This window comes from Eleginops maclovinus, chromosome 12 (genome assembly GCF_036324505.1).
Source record: "Eleginops maclovinus isolate JMC-PN-2008 ecotype Puerto Natales chromosome 12, JC_Emac_rtc_rv5, whole genome shotgun sequence".
NCBI classification, from domain to species: domain Eukaryota; kingdom Metazoa; phylum Chordata; class Actinopteri; order Perciformes; family Eleginopidae; genus Eleginops; species Eleginops maclovinus.
Window position 1 is genome coordinate 4,167,761 of NC_086360.1, and position 22,288 is coordinate 4,190,048.

General features: G+C 42.8%; 1 protein-coding gene across 1 annotated transcript; it reads right to left on the minus strand.

The window, feature by feature from the left end:
* Nucleotides 1–741: 741 nt before the first annotated feature.
* On the minus strand, nt 742–3,226 carry LOC134873274 (uncharacterized). The gene is made up of 2 exons (XM_063896759.1): nt 2,868–3,226; nt 742–2,687 (listed from the first exon to the last, which is right to left on the minus strand). Exon 2 carries the CDS (start codon nt 2,146–2,148, stop codon nt 742–744), a length of 1,407 nt encoding a protein of 468 aa, XP_063752829.1. The 5' UTR covers nt 2,149–2,687; nt 2,868–3,226.
* Nucleotides 3,227–22,288: the final 19,062 nt, after the last annotated feature.

Below are 22,288 nucleotides of genomic sequence, written 5' to 3' on the forward strand. Positions count from 1 at the left end.
AACATAAATGTGGCAGCCCTATTCATGGAGGCAGCAGCAGGGGTCACAGTGCAATTGATGGGGAGCAGAGGACACCGGTTGACAGCAAGTGGGCGTGGTTTGTTATGATGACGTTGCAGCAGAGAAGCGGTGCACCTAACTGAGGGGACAGCAAGAGTATTATCCATGTAAACAAACTTGTGCCTGGCAGCCCTATGCACGTAGCGGGGGCGACGAAGTAGGCAGAGAGATCTGATGACCTCAAGACAGTTCGGAGAAGAGAGAGTGCTGAGTTTTAGAAGTTCAGCCGCAGAGTAGAGAGTCATGGCAGCGAGACAGCGCATCCTAGCTATCCAGCTAAGAGCACCAGAAAGTGTTAGCCTGCTAGCGCGGCGGCTAACTACGAACAGGAAAACTTCAGCAAGACTATTATGGAGGAGGCAGTCCGGGTGAACCAGGTCAGTTGCAGCACTGTTGATCTGTGTCAAGCAGGGTATCCGTAACACGAACACTCTCGTTGGTGGTAGTCCACAGATCGTCTTGAAATGAATGAAAAGTATACGCAGATTACACAGGCTGACGAGAATGTAGCGACGCGAGATTGATGCCTACTAGTAAGCAGATCAACTCGTAAACAACAGCGATTTGCAAATCCCTGTAGCAGCAACCTGTAGACCCGCGATTCAGAGGTAGGAATCCAAGTTTGGAGTCTGATAATTTTAGCGAGTTGGAGAACTTTGGAGAACTGAGAAGCGGCGACATTCACGCCAGCGTCCTCTCAGCCGCCATTGACAGAATGTTGTTAAATTCACTGCGAAAATCTGGATAGCTGTAGTAACCAATGGGCAGCTTTAGTACACATCCGCATGTGTGGGACTGTGGTCTGCGGAGGAAATCTGTGGTTTCTATGAACACAATTAGTATGGCCTTATCCAAGACATCAGATCCTGTACAGAACCGCAGGAAAAGCTGAAGGTTCTTGCGATCAATTTCTCCAATGTACCTCTTCAGGTAACGAGAAACTGTTGATTGGGCTGCTGTCATCTCCTCTGGAAAGTTTAGAAGCGCCTTCACTGTTTTTGCAGTTGGTTTTTTTTGTGCAATGAAATGATGCAGTCCTTCTGGTGGCAGTAAACTAGCTACAGAAACCATAACAGGATGCCAGCACTTAATGACATACATTGGGGCCTGAATAATTACTTTGTGTCCTATTTGTGACAAAACAGGAAGCAGAGTGTCCTTGGTAGGGACTTGTTTACATTCATGTGCATCAAGTACATCCAGTAATTCATCTGTGTCCACAGAATTAAAGTCCTCCAAAGCCTTCTCGAGGATAGATCTTTCCTCATGTGATACGTATAGCAAAAGAGAATCCTTGAAACTACTGGTTGTGGAGCCACACAGCACATCTTCCAGAAATGGTACCGCAAGTTTCACTGGGAAGTAACCAGCTTGTTTCCACCCTACTACAAACACTCTGGCTACAGCCTGCCATTCTTCCTGCTGAAAGTCATGCCTGATGAAGGGGACTTTCACTTCAACTCCCAGTGTGCAGCTATCATAAAAATCCATCCAAAATTCTGTCAGGCAGTCTCGCAAGACACCACTTCCTTCCCCCTGTTCAAGCTCTCCATTTGGTAAACGCATTTTGATGCAGACCTCAGATGCCACAATGTTGGGGTCCTTGAAGGCATTGATCATGTCAGTGAGACAGTGACCTCTTCTTACAATCAGTGTTACAGGAGAAGATTGTGGTTCAGAAAGTGCTTGGGCTGAAACATCTGCCTCCCCTGCAAGCACTGGAGCAGACAGTGACTGATCCACCGTTTCAGAAGGTGCATCATCCTCCTTTTCTGGAATAGCTGTTCCAAGGTTTGGTTCACCTTCAGTTACATCCAGCCTGCCCTCACCTACAAAAATAACTGCATGGGAATCTTCGCCTTCGCCCAGAGTTAGCAGACCATCCCATGGTAATGTCTCGTCCAATTCCAAATATCCACTCGTGGAAGCTCCATCATTAATAACATGGTGGTGTGTTGATTCTGAATTTCTGTTCTCCACCAACAGATACTCAACAGCTTGATTCTGGTCAGTGAGATCTACTTCTGAGGGCTGGCTTGTTGTGTGATCATCCTCCACTCCTACTGGGGGCTGCTGTCCCGTTTTCATTTTGGTGCACAGATAAAGTCTTAGGATTTTCAACTTGCTTTTGTTATACAGCTCATCTACTGTATTAGACACATTAATATGTATCTGCGAGCTCTCAATGTGAGTTGAATAGTTTGAAAGACTTTTTTTTTGGAACGGCCATTGGGGAAAAAAATATTTTCAGCCATAACTTTGATATCTGCCACTGTTTCGTCTTTTTCAATAGAGAGATGCCTGGTTCCTCCACCATTTGCAGACTTCACCTGTTTGTACCTTTCCTCGTCCTCATCATAATCCATCCAACCAACCTCCAGTCATCTCACTTTACGTTTGGCATTTGGATTTCCTTCCAACTTAGATGATCTCTTTTTTGGAAGCATCCCCTCACCTCCAGACAGTCTTTGTCGTAACCTTGAAAGTAAGGATTCTTTCCTAGATGGTGATTTTTGTGACAGTGCTGCTTGTCTGCAGAAGGCCACAGTGGACACTCTGTCTCCAACTTTGGGGATGTACTTTGCCAGGTCACTGTCTGTCATCAATGGAATGACAGTTTCATCAATCTGGGAAAAATGGAAGATACTCCAATCAATAAATAAATGCATCAATACATCCACATGCATAATATAGAATGTCAATGGATATTTAAAGGATATTAAGACCTATAACGAGAGTAGGTATAGAGAGAGAGACAGAGACAGAGAGAGAGCAAGCAAGCAAAGACAGCAGCTGGTGTGGCTTACATTTTCATCTTCAAGTTTCTGAATCACATCTTGCAATTTGCGCTCCTTCAAGAATTCTCGCAGTGGAGTATCCATAGTTGACCTGTAAAACACAGGAAAGTTAAATCAATAGTTTAACAGCCTTAAAAAGTAATAGATTTTCCAGATTCTCAATCTATGAATACTGTTGCTGCAAATACTGGCGGTCCATCTTTCTTTCTTTTTTGTGTCATTGTCGTGTGAGCTACTGGGCTGATTTGAATTTCCCTCCTAGGGATATAAGTAGGATACAGTGTAAATGTAATTTACCACTCAACTCACTGCCTCTCATTGATTTTTAAAGACAGCTGCACATTGTTGAGCTCTGAAGTTGATGCAGCAGATTTAAACATCATCCTACTGAAGAACAACATCTGATACTGTCCATGAAATTACTTTAATCTTTGATAAATCAGTGAAAAAAAAAAAGTGAAATGGTTTTATTATCAGTAGGCTATCTGTGATAGACTGATCAATGTTCTAATAAGTGTTCTATACAGGACCAACCATACCAACATAACAGGAAACAAAATAGTTTTAAGGAATTGTATCACATCTCACTGCAGAGACTGATTAATAATATAGTGAACTATTTATCTGCTGTAATTCACCACCACTTTCCGGAGGATGACACTGGGTGTCGCCATGACACTGAGTGTCACCATAACACTCCATTCCACCGTTACTGTATAGACCGGTTCCACCCCCCTTAACAACCGTTGTCAAGACGAACTCAGAGGACAAGCAGGCTCCGAACTCAGAGGGCAGCCCATTGGGATAGCCAGACAGTCAGGTAGCCTATAGCCAAAATGACAACAAGGAAAGGCATGCTGCCAGGGTATTTACAAACCCTGGTAAACAAAGCAGCAGAAAATAGGTATAGAGAAAAATTGGACTATATTTCTGGAGTAGACCCATATGAAATTCACAAAACAGAGTTCAAAGACAATCTAGACCTGTGGCCGGACATTACCTACATCCATGTCGGGATGTATTTGCTTTTCAAGGAGAGTAGCTATACACAGTTAGAGAGATTACTTGCAAAGACTTTTAACAGATAACAAAATGCTCATTCATGCGAAGGTATGCTATGAGACAAAGTTTGACATGAGAGCGGGACGAAGCAAGCCGCAGTCAAGCATGCAAGTTTGTTGCTAAAGCGGCGCAACGCAACGTTACTGTTACTATGTAGGCTAACTTTATATTGACAGTAGGCTAGATGGCGAAGTAGCCTGAAGTTAAGGACTAAATCGTGTATTTGCCTTGCTCAATCTTCTTAATATCTCTCTGGCTATCAGCCCTTCACTTCCATTGCTCAGTTTACGGTTGTTCAAACCGGTTCAGTCGCGATAAACGGAGCTATTACTGCTTGCCTGCAATACCAGCTGAGCGATACTCTCAGACAAGACGAGATTTATATAAAAAACGTCGGGGAAAATGGTTAAAAAGAATACGAAGAGAAGACCTCTTGAGAGAGGACTGTAGCAAAAACTTGAGCCTTATTCGAGTCTGCAGTGATCATTTCATATCAGGTAGAGTTCTAGCCTAATGTCAATGTGTAAATAGGCTAAGTAAGAATCAGTGTTATTATGTTGTAAGTTGCATAAGACATAAAGACGTACACAAAAGGATCGTTATTGTGTTGGTTTATTAATGAAAGGTATGCACTTACAATATCACACTCTTGCACTTTCACTCCTGTCAATTTCTTGCAAATCGCTCTCCTGGTAGGCTTGTGTTTAGTTGTGTTGTAGCTTGTTAATCCTCCTTTTTGTGAGTCGCTTTGGATAAAAGCGTCTGCTAAATGCATAATGTAAATGTAAGGTGAAAGCTGATAAGATATTGCCTCGGCTAACATAGGTTCGCGGACAATAACGTTTAGATACTGACTTTTTACGCATAGCGATGCTAGCATAAGGATGGTTGGTTTTGATTGAAGCAGGGGGCTAGAAGGCTAGCGTAAGCTAAACCTGGAGAAATAGTCTAATGAAAAACACCACACAGCACATACGTCTACTCCTACCTTTGCAATGAGCAATCTGTAATCATCAAAGTCTTTGCAAGTAATCTCTCTAACCCAGCTGTTGACGAAATGTTGGTAACATTTTTAACTCTTGTAGTTCATTAAGCTCTCCTGTGTATACTGCTCTCCTTGAAAAGCAAATACATCCCGACATGGATGTAGGTAATGTCCGGCCACAGGTCTAGATTGTCTTTGAACTCTGTTTTGTGAATTTCATATGGGTCTACTCCAGAAATATAGTCCAATTTTCCTCTATACCTATTTTCTGCTGCTTTGTTTACCAGGGTTTGTAAATACCCTGGCAGCATGCCTTTCCTTGTTGTCATTTTGGCTATAGGCTACCTGACTGTCTGGCTATCCCAATGGGCTGCCCTCTGAGTTCGGAGCCTGCTTGTCCTCTGAGTTCGTCTTGACAACGGTTGTTAAGGGGGTTGGAACCGGTCTATTGTTGATAGCATATTGGCTGTGATCATAGATGACTTTATTTATGATCATCACGTAATTTTAATAAGACAATACGGACAAGGTTTTAGCTATATGTCACATTTACTGAGCTCTACTTGAAAAGTGTCTTACTGATGTCTGTGCAGGGCAGCAGCTCCGATGTGTTTACCACCGCACATTGCACAACAGAACGCCGTGTAGTAGGCCTAGGCTATAGTATGGCTACGAAGTTTGTAAGTCGGGTGAGACGGTAGCTAACGTTACCCGTTGTAATAAAGTATTAAACACAAACCTAATTAGCCTAAATAACTGTAGGGCATATCAAGAAGACAGGACAATAAAAACAGACACTCACCTTGGGCATCACGACACCTAGGCTTCTACTGGCGCTCGATTTGCTCACCCAGCTGTCCAGTGCACGTTATACCTATTTCGTGGCCACAAATTAATTTTTCATGGGAACGAATTAGTATTTCGTGGCCACAAATTGTATTATTCTGCTCCTATACATATAAAGGGACTACAGAATAACTATATAATAGCCCAACAGGGCAACTGGTTTATTAATTCACTCTCAAGCGAGTCTACATTCAGCATGACCTACGTGCATCTCACGTTCCACTCTCACTCAGGTGTCACACTCAAACAGGTCCGTGTGGACACAATTACTATTGTTACATCCTTTCTCTTTTTTCTTTCTTAATTAACTGTCAAAAATGCACACAATACAAATGATCCCTGCATGACAGAACTAATGAATTACTCATGAAAAACTACTCCTCTTAACCGGAGTGATATTCCTTGTTAACACACTCACATTTGATGAGATCAAAACACAGATCAACATTTTCCTTTTTTTTTGTCTTTCTCAGTTACACAGTGTCTGTTTTACTGGATTTTCTATTTCAGTCTAAACCTATGACTACACACATTACTAAAACATGTGGTGCTTTTCTTTAGTCCATGAGTGGTCCACAACTATTAGTTCACAAAGTCTTTGTAACGTTGTGGCTTCACCACTGTGCGACCAGCCCTTGTGGTCACAGGCAGGACCTCGTCCCCAGGTGAGTCTGTGTCAGCCATGTCTGCGGCTGTGTGTGGTTCAGGAACAGTCTGTGGAGGAACAACAACAGTCTCTAAGTCTATACACTCAGTAAGGGTCTGTCCGTGAGCACGCCTGAGGTGTTTGCGATTCCTCCGCAGAACACCACCAGACTGCAGCTGGACTTCGTAGGATCTCGCATCCACAGCCCTCAGAACTTTGCCTAGTCTCCAGAGAGTATGAGGTCCAAATGGCTGTATTCGCACACAGTCCCCTGGTTTCAATGAGTCCAGATCTCTGGCTGATCTGTTGTAGTAGGCAGACTGACGTAGTTGGTTACTTCTTAGTCCTTGCTGCACCTGTTCGACCTTTGGCTGCAGAAGGCTTGCTTTTGTAGGCAGTAGTGTTCTGGTGCGGCGACTGAGAAGTCTTTGTGCTGGACTGGTGTCCAGGCCTTGTGATGGTGTGTTCCTGTGATCCAAAAGAGCAAGGTAAGGATCCTGTCCAGCCATTTTAGCTTTGTTCAAAAGTCTCTTGGCTGTTTTGACGGCTGATTCCGCTTTGCCATTGCTCTGGGCGTATCCAGGTGACGAAGTCTTATGCAGGAATTCCCACCGTTCGCTGAATCTTTGGAATTCTTGTGATGAGTATTGTGGTCCGTTGTCTGAGATGACAACATCAGGGGTGCCTTGTCTGGCAAAATGGGCTTTCAGTTTCCTTATCACAGTTGTAGATTTTGTGTCTGAGAGATAATCTATTTCCCAGAAATTTGAATAGTAATCTACAGTGATGAGATAGTCCTTGTTGTCAAAAGAAAACAAATCTGTGCCTACTTTAGCCCATGGTCTGTTTGGCATTTCATGTGAGATCAGTGTTTCTTTTTGTTGCTTATAGTCCACTGACCTGCAAATGTCACACTTGGCTACATAGGTCTTGATCTGGTCATTCATGCCTGGCCAGTATATGCACTCTCTGGCTCTTCGTAGGCATCCTTCTATCCCCAGATGAGAGGAGTGTAGACGGCACGTGATCTCTCTTCTTAGCGCATCAGGTATGACAACACGTTCGCCCCGAAACACTATTCCATCTTGGTGACTCAGTTCATCCTGGAATGAAAAGTATGATCTGATTTCGCTTGGTGTCTTCGATTTGTCATTTGGCCATCCCTGTTGCATGGTTTCAATGAGTTTCTGCAGAGTCAAATCCTGTGTTGTTACTGAGCGGATTGAACTGAGGCTGTCAGCCGAGATGGGTACATGCTGCAACATATTAACAGTCTCTATTTCAGCTTCCACTGAGCCAAAGGATGAACACTCAGGAAGGTACGCTCGGCTCAAGGTGTCTGCTAACACCATATCTTTTCCTGGTAAGTACACAACATCAACATCATACTTTTGAATACGCATCATCATTCTTTGTAGTCTTTTTGGTGCACTCAATAGTGGCTTTCTCACTATGTTCTCTAAAGGTTTGTGGTCACTTTGTACAGTAACCTTGCGTCCATATGTGTACTGATGGAATTTCTCCAAACTGAAAATCATTGCTAAGAATTCCTTCTCTATTTGGGCATAGCCCTTCTCTGTCTGTGTGAGTGCTCTGCTTGCAAATGCTATGGGCTTACCCCTCTGAATCAGTGCTGCGCCCAAACCTGTGTCTGAGGCATCACACTGCACAGTCAATTCCTCCTCTGGGCTGTAGTACTTCAGTACCGGTGTGCTTGAAATAGTCTCTTTTAATTTGAGAAACGCCTTGTCATGCTCCTCTGTCCAATTCCATTCACAGTCTTTGTGTGTCAGCTGCCTGAGTGGCTGACAGTGGTCAGAGAGATGAGGACAGAACTTAGCCAGGTAGTTCACCATACCCAAGAGCCTCTGAACTGCTTTCACATCTGTTGGTTTTGGCATTTGGTCAATGGCACGTACTTTCTCCGGATGTATCCTTAGACCATTCGCTGTCAGGAGATGTCCTATGTAAGTAGTCTCCTTTTCTCTCAGCTTGAACTTGTCTGCATTCAGTTTAATGTTCTTTTGACTGCATCTATTCAGAAACAGTCTCAATTTCTCATCGTGGTCTCGCTGTGCCATTTCCTGTGTCTCACCTTGTCCTGTGATCAGCACATCGTCAGCAATGATGTACAGACCCGGCAGATCATCCAATGCCTGTGTGAGCTTGCGCTGAAAGACCTCTGGTGCAGGGCTGACCCCCATTGGAAGCCTCAGCCATCGGTATCGTCCAAATGGTGTAGCAAATGTAGTCAGAAAGCTTGACTCTTCATCTAATTTCACATGCCAGAAACCACTTTTAACATCACAAACTGTAAACACTTTAGCTTTAGCCAGATCGGGGAGAATGTCCTCAATCGTCTGCAATGGGAAGTGGCTACGCTTCAGTGCTTTGTTCAAGGGTCTTGGATCGATACATATCCGTGGCTTCCCATTCTGTTTTTGGACAACCACCATTCCGTTAATCCAGTCTGTGCTGCATTCTACAGGGGTGATGATTCCTCTGCGCTGTAGGTCTTGAAGTTCGGCCTTCAGTGGTTTCATCATGGCAACTGGCACCCGCCTCTTTGGCAGCAGCACAGGTTTCACTGTGTCATCTATCTCCAGCTTATAATCTCCTTCAAGGCAGCCATCACCCTTGAACACGTCAGCATACTCTGCTTGTATCTGCTCCATTGTCCATTGGCCCCTTGTAGTCTTCACTTCTGGCACTGCTGTAACTATGCTGTCAATTGCCATAATATTTTCATAGTACACTTTAATCAGCTGCATGCCCTCACTGGCCCTCTTGCCAAGCAGTGGCACTGTCCCTCCTTCATCCACCACCTGGAACTCCAACTGGTACAGCTTTTGGTTTCTGGGATTTCTCAGCTTCAGTTTGCATCTTCCCAGTGGCTTAAGCTTGCTCTTGTTGTACATCACTAGTACACTCTTTGTGTCTTCAATTTTTGTATTCGAATCCAGCAGATCGATTGGAATTATATTACAAGTGGCACCACAGTCTATTTGGAAGTTCACAGTCTTTTTCCCCAAAAGCATTCCAGCAAAAAGCTGCGTGTTGTGTCGTTTATCAGAGTCTACTGAACTCACTGTCTCTATCTTTTCTTCAGTTACACAGAGAATTTCGTCAAACTCATCACTCTCCTGTTCTGCTACATTGTGCACTTGTTTTTTTCTCTGTTCCCATTCTCTTGGTTGCTGACTTGCTTTACATTTAGCTGCAAAATGATTCTCTTTGCCACACTTTTTGCATGTCTTACCGTATGCTGGGCATTTCTGCTTGCTTCTCTCATGTGATTTGCCACAAAATTTACAGTCCACTTTATCTGCTTGGTGTTTGAAGTGTCCTGGTCTTTGTATTGCATGCACCTCCTCCACTTTAGGTCCGGAGATGGTTTTAACGTTCTCCCGCGACAATTCCGCGGCTCTACACAATTGAATGCATGTGTCGAGCGTCATGGTCTTCTCGCGGAGCAACCGCTCCCTCATGCTGACGTTGTTGATTCCACACACGATCCGATCCCGAATGAGTGAGTCTCGTAAAGTCCCAAAGTTGCACGTCTTTGCTAACACTCTCAGGTCCGTGACATAACAGTCTATAGGTTCACTCGAGCCTTGGTTTCTCGAGAAAAAACGATAACGTTCCACAGTCTCGTTGACACTCGGATTGCAGTACGCCTCCATTTTATCAAGAACGTCCTTCATTTTCCAATCTGCCTTCGCGGTCTCACCCATTAGTGTGTCCAACAGCTCTCTCCCACTCTCTCCAATGAGATCACTGAAAAGTTTCACCGTTTTCTTTTCGTCGTCGTCCACGGTTAAATCCGCATACAGCATAAACTCTTCCCTCCAGGTCTTCCATGACTTTGAGAGATTTCCTGAGTCCATGCATAACTGTTGGGGAGGTTTCAGTCCTTCCATTCTGGGTGGTGGTATGCTAATCTCTAGCTAACTTCTCAACTAGCGTTCTTCCCGCGAAGCTGATAACGCTCTAACTTGAAGTAGACACTCGACAAACTGGTCAAGTCCGTGACCGCTGCCACCATGTATTATTCTGCTCCTATACATATAAAGGGACTACAGAATAACTATATAATAGCCCAACAGGGCAACTGGTTTATTCATTCACTCTCAAGCGAGTCTACATTCAGCATGACCTACGTGCATCTCACGTTCCACTCTCACTCAGGTGTCACACTCAAACAGGTCCGTGTGGACACAATTACTATTGTTACACAAATTACCTATTTCGTGGGAACGAATTAATATTTCGTGGCCACGAATTACTATTTCGTGGGAACGAATTAATATTTCGTGGCCACAACTTTTTTCCCATGTCATATCTGGGGCTCCGTAAAGACCAGTGGCGGCTGGTGAAAAAGAATCTTGGTGGGGCTAGTGTGCCAACAGATTTCCCTGCCTAATCTAGCATAAGCATTCAAATGAACAGTCGGAAAATGACTACAGTTCCACAATAATAATTTAATTTCACAGTTTCCAGCTTCACAGAAAAAGTAACAATTTACAGCTATATTAGACTTTATGCTATCAAATACTATACAATACAATCAAGGGATAAATTAACAACAACACTGTAAAAAAAGGAAATTACAGTTGTTGTACTTACACACAATTTTATTGTAAGCTAATTCAGAAATACAATTTTGTCATCTAACAAATAAATTAATGTTTGCCCAACTCAATATTCTCAGAATTTGGTCAACAAGGAAATTTGATTCACCAAAACAAGATTTTTTGTTTCCCTCAACTTTCTAACAAGATTAGAAAGATTCTAACACAAAAAATTAAGTTTCCTCAACTGTATGTTCATGGACACGCCTACTACGGGGTTTCCTTCCTGTCTCCATGGACATACACAGGTCTCCACGAGTCGACCGTTCTACCATTTTCCCTCGAAGTTGAGAGGATTGCCAGACGTGAGATTCATATCAGGTAATTATTGTTATTTCTCTAAAATATGACTTAATAGAATGCGTAAGGCAAATAATTGAAGATAGATTTGGTCGCTGAACTAACCAGCGTCGTATATTTAATGTATTTCAACCAAATTAGCAAAGTTATTAGCTGATTTTAGTTTGCTAACTTAATGCTAATTTTTGAACGTGATGTTCTATGCACAGTCAGTAGCAGCAAATTGCTAAAATATTCAATTTAATTGAATGTACTCTATACACATGTTGTATAAGGACCGCGTGTGTTGCAGAAAGAACTGTCTGCTTAACAATCAAGCAGTAGTAGCTAGCGATAGCGACAGTAGCGCTAACATTGGTTGTAGAGGGAGAGTTAGAGTTTGTGCCCTTGTGTCTTAACTGAAGTAGAGGGAGAAGTAGCGCGAGGCTAGGCGAGGCTAGTTTGTGGGGTAACCTACATACAGGGCATTCGTAAATTGTCACTCCGAGCACATTCTGAAACTTTTTAACCGTTCGAAACACTTCCCAGAAAGACAGTATTTCACCAGTCTCATGATACTGTCAAATCCATAGACTGTATATATCGGTTAAAACGTTTCAGAGTGTGCTCGGAGTGGCAATTTACGAACGCACCCATAGACTTATATATTGACTGATATATTTTTTCTCTCGCATTAATGAATGCTGCTGTGGTTTTGAATTTACTGGTTTACTTTTAATTTGACTGTTCAGCAATTCATGGAAAATAAATATCTAAACTTAAAATTGCTAAAATATTCAACTTAATTGAATGTACTCCATACACATGTTGCATAAGGACCGCGTGTGTTGCAGAAAGAACCATGTGATGTCTGCTTAACAATCAAGCAGTAGTAGCTAGTGATAGCGACAGTAGCGCTAACATTGGTTGTGGAGGGAGCAGTAGCACGAGGATAGGCAAGGGCTAGGTTGTGGGGTAACCTACATACAGGGCATTCAGTACTAATATATAGACTTATATATTGACTGATATATTTTTGTTAGAGAGGATGCATCAGAGTTCTTTCTGAAGTGCATGGTAAGTCAGTCCAGAGCAATTCGGTGTGATTAATAGATTTGCAGTGCCTCTTTCATATCTCCCCAGAAGCTGGATACATATTGGCTGGTAGTCTTGTCCTAAATGTGACTGTAAACAACTAAATTAGCTTATGTGTTGACCGCAATTGTAATGGGGTGTCGGTATCACTAAAACATTTGCTGTGTCTGTTTTTTCCCACAGAACACAGACCCTGAGGAAGAGGTGGTTGGAGGAGTGGCAGTTGCCATACTGACTGTCTATGACGATGATGATGGCACCGAATCCCCACCAGTGACTGAAATCAATGTCATCTTGGAAGGGGCAGTTATAAAACACGAGCTACCTGACCTCGCTGCTGACTTCGCCTACCTGTTTGGCCTAATGTATGCAATGGACATAAGCTATCCAGAGAAGATGAGGTACACCTTTGAGGCCATCCAGACTATCTTTTTCGAGCTTGGTTCAAGATGCTCTCAGCGCACGCGATCCTTGAAAGAGAAGCTTTTGCTGTGAAGCCTGTGTATGATTTACACTCACACACACATACACACGAACGCACGCACGCCCAGCTCTGTCATCACTCCTCCATGAACAAGCCTACACCAGCTCTTTCACACATACACACACACACACACACACACACACACACACACACACACACACACACACACACACACACACACACACACACACACACACACACACACACACACACAAGGAGACTCCCTTTCATACATACATCATTGTTCTGGCAGCCCATTGACTCTAGCAGTTAAATGGTGGTTTACATTGTGGTTTTATGTTTTTGTACGTATTGATACAATAGCCACATTTACATGAGCCTAATGGCCTAATGTCTTTATCAGAGTATCGGACAGTTTTAGCCTACACCACCTCTTACACACGCACACACACACACACACACACACACACACACACACAAGGAGACTCCCTTTCATACACCGTTGTCCTGGCAGCCCATTGACTCTAGCAGTTATGATGATAAATGGTGATTTACATTGCGGTTTTATGTTTATATTGTATGTGGTTTACATTGTGGTTTTATGTTTTTGTACGTATTGATACAATAGCCACATTTACATGAGCCTAATGGCCTAATGTCTTTATCAGAGTATTGGACAGTTATAGCCTACACCACCTCTTACACACACACACACACACACACACACACACACACACAAACACAAGGAGACTCCCTTTCACATCATTGTTCCAGCAGCCCATTGATGTTGGAAAAATAAAAACAAATTGTATTCAATTAATTTGTTGTGTGTTGAATGATGGGGAGTGGTGAGGGGGATTGGTAGAACTAAAAAAACTGAGTTGGTAGAACTCCTGGAATCTATATGTAAAACTCATAAAACTGTGTTGGTAGAACTCAGAGCTTAAAGGTGAAACTCAAAAAACTGAGTTGGTAGAACTCGGAGCTTAAAGGTGAAACTCAAAAAACTGAGTTGGTAGAACTCAGAGCATAAAGGTGAAACTCAAAAAACTGTGTTGGTAGAACTCAGAGCATAAAGGTGAAACTCAAAAAACTGAGTTGGTAGAACTCGGAGCTTAAAGGTGAAACTCAAAAAACTGAGTTGGTAGAACTCAGAGCTTAAAGGTGAAACTCAAAAAACTGTGTTGGTAGAACTCAGAGCATAAAGGTGAAACTCAAAAAACTGTGTTGGTAGAACTCAAAATTTCTATGCAACACTCCAAAAACTTGAGTTGGCAGAACTTAAAAATCTTTGTACACTCAACCACAGTGAATTTAAGTTAAGAAAACTCAAAAAACCAAATGCATCACGTAGCCTAGAAAATCTGTGTTCTGTCAACCGTTTTTTTTTTACAGTGAAGGGTATGATTTCAGCTGAATCTATACAAATCAACAGTGAGTGAGTGAATGAGTGAGTGTGGGTTGAGAAGAGAGAATGAAACAGAACTTTCCTATTAAAATGTAACATATACAAAGAATTTAGAACCAAGTTATTTTCAAAAAATTTTACATAAACAGATTATTTTAATACCCTCTCTCAAGGAAAAATGCATTTACTTGGAGAAAACAGCATCAGTGCCATACAGTTGTCATTGCATGTCACAGCCTGGGAGAAACAACAAAGCATTCTCCACAACTATATTACAATTACATACTATAATATTATTACATATTGCCCATTGAATGTAAAATAAACATAAAAGACACTCTCTGTGCCTGTTCCTCTCTGTGTGTCTGTTCCTGTGTGTGTCTGTTCCTCTCTGTTCCTCTCTGTCTGTTCCTCTGTGTGTCACCGCCGGTGCCCATCATCGAGCTGCGTTGCTATGCTAATCTTTCCGAACACAGCTAGCTTTACGCAGTTTTCCATGTGAACTTTGGATCGATCGTGATTCTTTATCCGTTCAGAGAGGTGTTTTAAGTCAGTTAGTCCAGTCTTTGTCCAAGTCGAATCACATTTGTCACTTCTGAAGAGGATACAGGGGAAACAGAAACGTGCATTGGCTGCTCCACAACCTGCCAGCCACGTCTTACGGTTGAACCAGCTCCGACAAAAACTCTGTTTGTAAGATTTATCTTTCAGCTTGATTTGCTGGGAAATGCTGATTTCAGGCTTGTCGGGTCCCAGCTCCTTAACGAGAAGTTTTTCCTCCATCGTCCGTCTCGCAAAAGGGTATATTATTAACGATTTCACCGAATTTGGTGGAAGCTGCTCTTGAACTCCAGTTGTCACCGCCATCGCCATCATCTCTCTTCGTCGTCGCGCGTATTTTTTCCCCACGTAGCGTAGGACAGAGTCTGGGAGTCGCACTACGAAAAAAAACTATCGCTGGCTCCTTATGTAGCTACAGCAATCCTAAACCTTCACGCATTTTACGTAGCAGTTGGGGCTAAATTTCCAGCGCCCCACCGGCGTTAAATTTGGCGACGTTGATAGGCCAATTATTCATAATTTCCCCCTAGCAACCATAACCGGATTGGCTGTTTAGCTGCCGGTCAGGGGCACTTTGCCGATCGCCCCATGAGAGAATGATACACTGTCTGTCAGTGGAAATTCACTGTTTAATGAGTGTTAGTTGGTGGAAATGTTGTTTAAATGATTTAAATTGCATGTAGGCACACACACTATTAAGTAAAACTGACATTGATTTAAAAAAAAATATGCAAAAAATATTTTTGCCCCTCAACAGCTGGTGGGGCAGAGCCCCAGCGCCCCCTATGGGCCAGCCGCCTCTGACAAAGACACTTGCCATAGTGTGTCTGTATTTATCAAGACACTTATGAAGCTAACTAATCAGGTTGGTTTATTTCTAGACTAAACCAAATGTGTCCTTTGTGGGCTAATGCTATATACCTAAATACATGTGTGGCAACTTAGGTAGGCAGACACCATCACACTCACTAATGCATAGAGTATGCATCTTGAGACTGGTTATGTGTCAACATGTCAATGTATTATAAGCATTTTTATGTGACTTTTAACTGCCAGTGACATTAACAAATAAAAGAATGAACAATGATGGAAAAAGCCCACTTATCTTCTAGGGTTGAAAAATTAATCGCCATTTTTTTATCAAAACCTCAATATGGCTTACTGCAATTTTCAAGTAATATACAATAAATATGGTCATGCTACAGACCTGACCCACACATCATATTCTACACTTTAAAAAAATCTTTGTTTCACATAGATCTGCACAAATATCACACAATAATCATTTTAAACATATTTTTCAATGCATTAGATATTTATTCAAACTTGTTCAGCCCTATTATCTTCCATAAATCATTGTCAAACTATGTACTGTAACAGCTTAAATGAACAAGCAAACATCCTTGAAGTGCTACAAGACAAATTAGCTTCAAACAAGAAACAAATGAACAAATAAGCTTCACCTCAATAAATGAAGGTTGAAAAAGCACTCAACATGTCCATACTGGGTTCACTGTGTTAGTCCACAAGCCCTGAAAAAAGGATGGAACACTTCTAGACACAGTCTGGTAGTCTACAGAGCTTTCCAGATATGTTTGTACTCAGGCATCTGAGGTGTGCATTGCCTCCTTGCTTGCGTGGCAGAGCGATGGCTTCTCAGCCATGTTGTGACGTACTTCCTTGGCTCAAAAAGTGTTACAGGGGGCCCATTGATGCTGATCATCATCAAATCACTTATATTTGACAACAACAGTGTCGATCTCTTGTCTGTGCATATATTGTTCATGAGACTGAAGCCCCTTTCACACTGCCAGGGATGGTCTTCATGCATTGTATGAGTGGCTTTAAGCTTTCAGGCTCACTGTCTGGGTGCTCAAGGAAATCTCTCATACCATTGACTGCTTGCTCTTCACCAAGATTGAACCGCCTGCAGAGTCGTTTCACTTGTGCCTCACCATGCCGTATGCCAGGGGTTGATGGCCAGTTGCCTGTATCCAGAACACTGAGATCATGAAGCATTTCACCATCAAATGAGAGGCGCTTCTCCAAGTTGTTGATCAGACTTTGTAGGAATTGTTTTGCATTGATTGGTGTGAGCTTTGCATTTGACTCCAGGGGAACAGATCCTAAATGTCCCAAAGCTTGTGCAGTCAGTGCCTCCTCTAATTTCTCTCCTTGGGTATCTTTGAATGATGCCAGCACTCTGATGGTGCGCTTTAGAAGATGGTCTGCTCTCAAGAGTATGACAGAATGGGCCTGGAGTTGCTGAGACAGGTTTGCAAGTTCAGACAGTGCATCAAACATGAGTCCGAGGTCACACAGGAATTCCTTGCTTTGCATTCGACGTGCCAGGCCTCTATAAGTTTGTCTCTCTGTGCTGCTTCTTGTTTGGTCGCCTGCAGCATTTTCAAAGTGTCTATTGAGTACTTCATATGATGTCCACACAGCCTTTACAGAACGGAAACTGCTGGCCACCCATCGCGTACTTAAAACACTGCCAATTTTCAGGACTTGCGAGCCCACTTCTTTTCCACTTTTTTTTTTGTGATCAACTTTTTTATTGCTTTTATGGGGGGGGGGTAGACGGTTACTCTGTACATTCATAACTTTATGGGTATTACAGGATATACATATATATAATAATAAAAGTAAAAAATATACATATATATACTTTACTCTGGTTACATTCCTAACTTTATGGGTATTACAGGATATATATATATATAATAATGAGTGGGTATTTATTATTTATTTATGGGTATTACAGGATATATAATAAAAAAAATAAAAACAAATTCAAATATATATATACACTCAGCTAGGGTGAAGAAAAAGATTAAATAAAACATTTTTAAAAAAAGCACACACACAACACCACATACACGTAAGTAGACTCACTGAAGGTGAGATTGATCGTTTAAATCTTGAATTCTAACAAGAAATGTTTGCCATTTTTGTAGCGTGGAAGGCATGGCTTTGTTTACTCTAGCTGTGTGATATTCTAAATTAACAATATTATCCAAGTAGCTAATCCAAAGTTTACGAGGTGGAATCTGGGGGTTAATCCATAACTGTAAAATTATATACAGAGAACAGTTGCAAGCCGCGAGGACGCTAATGCTCCTACAGGCTTTGCAAAACACAAAACATCGCTATCAACAGCAGCGCAGCTCATCCTAGCTCGCAGAAAGATCCCCAAAACTCTAGCAACATAGCTGTACCCATATGTTAAGAGATAGTATACTATTCCTTAATAGCATCAGGTCACACAAACCTATCTTAATTTTAATCAGACGGTGTTCAGTTTCTAATTCTGGACACCTATGGCCTACTTGTAATTACCCACAATGTCAGTCGTTGGCTACTTCCATGAGCGTTGCATCGGCCGGAGGGCTTGCACGGTTTTCCGCTGGGCTTGCGTTGCAGTTCTCAGGCGGTGCCTGTGTAGATCTCGGTAGCTGCTCCCCTTCACGGTTCTGGCGCTGTGAGGGAGGAGATCTCGGTGACTGCTCCCCGTTGCGGTTCTGGCGCTGTGATGGTGGAGATCTCGGCTGCTCTCTGTTGCGGTTCTGGCGCTGTGATGGTGGAGGTCTCTGTGGCTGCTCCCCGTTGCGGTTCTGGCGCTGTGCTTGTGGAGATCTCGTTGGCTGCTCCCCTAGCTCATGGGTACCTTGCGAAGTCAAGAACCTCTCCACCTCGACTGGGGAGCTGAAGTAGAGCTGAGCCCCTCCGTGTTCCACTTTAAGTGTCGCGGGGTATTGAAGGAAGGACCGAATGCCCCGGTCATTCAGCTTATCTATGACTGGAGTGAATCCTCTTCTTTTAGCTGATGTCTGGGGACTGTAATCGGGGAAGAAAAACAAAGCGGCGTTGTCGTGTTTGGGCTTTACTCTGCGGGCTCCCTGTAGAATATCTTGTCTGTCGGCGTCTCTCAGGAGACGAAAAATAACAGTGCGGGGTTTCTGGTTTTCTCCTCTGGGGTGGGTACTGCCACCGTAGATGCGATGGCAGCGATCGATCTCAATGCGTTGTCCCGCTAGGGATGGTATCCACTTAGGCAGGTTGGCAACCAGGAAGGCCTTCAGATTGGAACCCCCGACTGATTCCGGAAGATTGACCAGCCTTAGGTTATTTCGTCTACTTCTGTCCTCCATTTCGATCAGCTTGTCTTGCAGAGTGGCTAGTTTGGTGAGAACGTCATTAACGTCATGCTTGTTGGAGCGAACTGTAGCATGAAGGGATTGCACTGTAGCATGTGTCTTCTGCACTTCGCTAGCCTGATGCTTTACGTCTGATACTACTTTCCGAATGGCTTCATTAGCGGTAAAGATCTCTTCTTGTAAAATTGTAAGCTGGGGGATCAGGGTACCCTCCAAGGCTTCCTTCACAGCATGGGCCACTGAAGCATCGAAATGTCGTTGTTGTTCTTTGAGGGCCTTGCTAACTCAAAATGGCTGCATCGAGGTCGTCTTTGCAAATGGACGTTACTTCTTTTGGTTTTTTCTTCGCTGGGGACATGTCCAGTCCTCTCTTGACGCTGGTTTTGGTTGGTGTATGAGTTGACATCTTCAATGGAAGGGTACTAATAAAGATTTAATTAATTATAACACGGTTTTGGGCTGGTCTTTCACGAGCACTAGATTTCACGTCTGCATCGCTGCTGAGACGTCACGTGACCCCTCGAGCCCACTTCTTGTGCTGCTTCCAGAAGCTCTCTTGAATTTTTATTGGACTGACTGTAGAGATTGTGGATCTTCTCTAGGAACACTTTGAAGTGGTTGACTGCCTGAACCTCATCCACAGCATCAGATACAGCCAGTTCCAAACGGTGGTTCATGCAGTGCCATGTGAAGAGGTTAGGGTACCTTGCTGTCAGCCTGGTTCCCACACCAGAGTTCTTGCCTAACATGACACTGGCTCCATCAGAAACAAATGAGACCCAGTTCTTTTGAAGCCACTCTTCAGTGAAGCCTGCAGTGTCCAAACAGTTCAGCAGAGCTTCTTCTATATCCTTTGCCCTTTGGCTCTCCAGCTCAACCAGCTCCAGGAACAAAAATTCAGGAGTAGCTCCATCCACTGAGGCTTTCAAGTTGACAATCATTGCAGATTTGTGGCTGATAGATGTAGCCTCGTCAATGAGAACAGACAACTTGCTTGAAGACGTCACAATACTGTGAACTATTTCTTTCTGCATCTCTTTTGCTATGTGTTCTACAATTTTTGTGGAACTGTACCTTGAGTGCAGACTAGTGCCCATGTTGGCACCATTTTTTTCCTGAAGCTCAATGAGACTATCATGGTCAGTAAAAGGTCGGTTCATCTTCGCAAGATAGTATGCTGTTCTGAATACAGAATCTGTCTCTGCAAACACAGTCTCTGACACAGCTCTCACCAAATTTCCAACTAAATCCTGTCCACCCTTCTCCGTGAGCTCCTGGGCTATTTTGTGTGCTCTGGACGTCTCATGTCGTCTAATTTTGTTTCTCAGAGAGGCCAGAGATGTTGATCTGCTTGAATCTGAGGACTGGATCTTAAAGTGCACCCACTCCTCAGACATAGACACTCGTTGTTCTGTGAGGACACCGGTTGATTTTGTAGCGCTGCAAAGAGCACAACCTGGAAATAAACAGAACCATGATTAATTAGCATAATAGATTTTTTTACCAATAACATCTGCAGAAAAGAGCCAAGATTTACTCAAAAGTATTTAATAAACTGCTTACAATATTTAAATCATGGCTAACAAATGCATGAAAAGCAGATAAAAGGAGAAAAATGTTGCACTTTTTCAATAGCTAATTATTTGACAACTACTGATGACTAACATATAGTAATTAAATGGTGCAAATGTTTTAAATGCACTTTTAACATGACCATGAATTAACTCTCATTTGCATAGTCATTGACTTTATGAATTTCTGTTGTTTGGATCAGCTTTCCTTTGCATGTGTGCTGACATTTACCTAACTTTCAGTCCCTCCACTCGAACCAAGGATGCCTGTTCTTAAATTCCCTAGCCTGACTTTCAGTCCACAAGGCTGGCCAGGAGCTCTCATCTGTGTCATCATCTGAAACAAGGAGATAATATAAACATTGTGTTCTGTTTATGACTGCACATACACACACACACACACACACACACACACACACACACACACACACACACACACACACACACACACACACACACACACACACACACACACGCAGTATCTCGGTCCCTTTCTCTTCCATTGATCCACCACACTAACGTTGATCAAGTTAGCTAGTTCTAACCAACTATCCCCTGCTACAGTTAGGTTAATGATAACCATGCTAATTTCACTTACCGGGTAACTTTGCGGTAGCGCCGGGCTCGTTCTCTGTCACCTTTAGGACAGCCGCCTGACCTGGCTCTTCTTCTGTAGTGGTAGTAGGGGAAAACTTCGGAAAACATTGAAATATTGTCGTCTGTTTTCGTTTCATGTTTGCTTCCTGTTTAGCGCTCCGCGAACTTGAATGGTGGACGGATCAAATTGTGATAAGGTTAGAGAAACGCGGGGTTTGTCAGAGCCGAACAAAGTGTGTTGCTGTTGCTTAGCAACAGGACACAGGCGACGGTATTCTTAACTACTTCACATTCTTGTGGGCCTACCTAAGTGTTCTATGTGAAAAAATGACATTACAAAATATTTCAGTTTGTAAATATTTTACTGTGAGTACTTTATTTTCAGTGCATTTGGAACTGGACTGAAAAATGCAAAATGATGGAAAAAACTAAAAAAAATATTTAAAAAAATCAAAGTAGGCCTAATTGTCTTCTTCAGGGTGCTGGTGAGCCATGCCACATGAACAATTCAAAATGGTGGATTCCCTCCATCCAAACATATTAAAAACACATTCCAGATTAGTAACTTCACTGAAAAATACAAAATGGTAGAAACAAAAAAATATATAAAAAATCCAAGTAGGCCTAGTTGTCATCTTCAGGTTGCTGGTGAGCCATGCCACATAACATGCAAAATGGTGGATTCCCTCCATCCAAACAAAATATTTAAAACAAATTCCAAACAGGGCTGAAGTAGTTGTCCTCTTCAGGGTGCTGGCGAGCCATGCCAGATGTGGAATGTGCTGCTCTTCTCCCTTTGGCAAGCCAGGTCTTCACATATGGCAAAGGATTCCACTGGTTGGTTGGGGGGCCAACTGTACTGATGAAGAGAAGGTTTGCAGCATTTTTGGTCGTCAGTTTGCTCCTGTACTCAGTAATGATATTTTTCATCGCGCTGAACCCCCTCTCACAGTCTGCATTACTTGCTGAGAGGGTGTCTACTGCTATGCACAACTTTTTCATGTTGCTTGGAATGCTTCTCCCCCCACTTGCCTTATATTCAACAAATCCAAGGTGTGTTGTTTTCTCATTTACATGTAGAGTATGACACAAAGCCCTCACCTCATCCTCTCCATGTCTGGGATTGGCATGATCCCATTTCTTT

Excerpts from the sequence above, each read along its gene's own strand:
- LOC134873274 (XM_063896759.1), bottom strand. The coding sequence starts at position 2,148 with ATGAAAACGGGACAGCAGCCCCCAGTAGGAGTGGAGGATGATCACACA.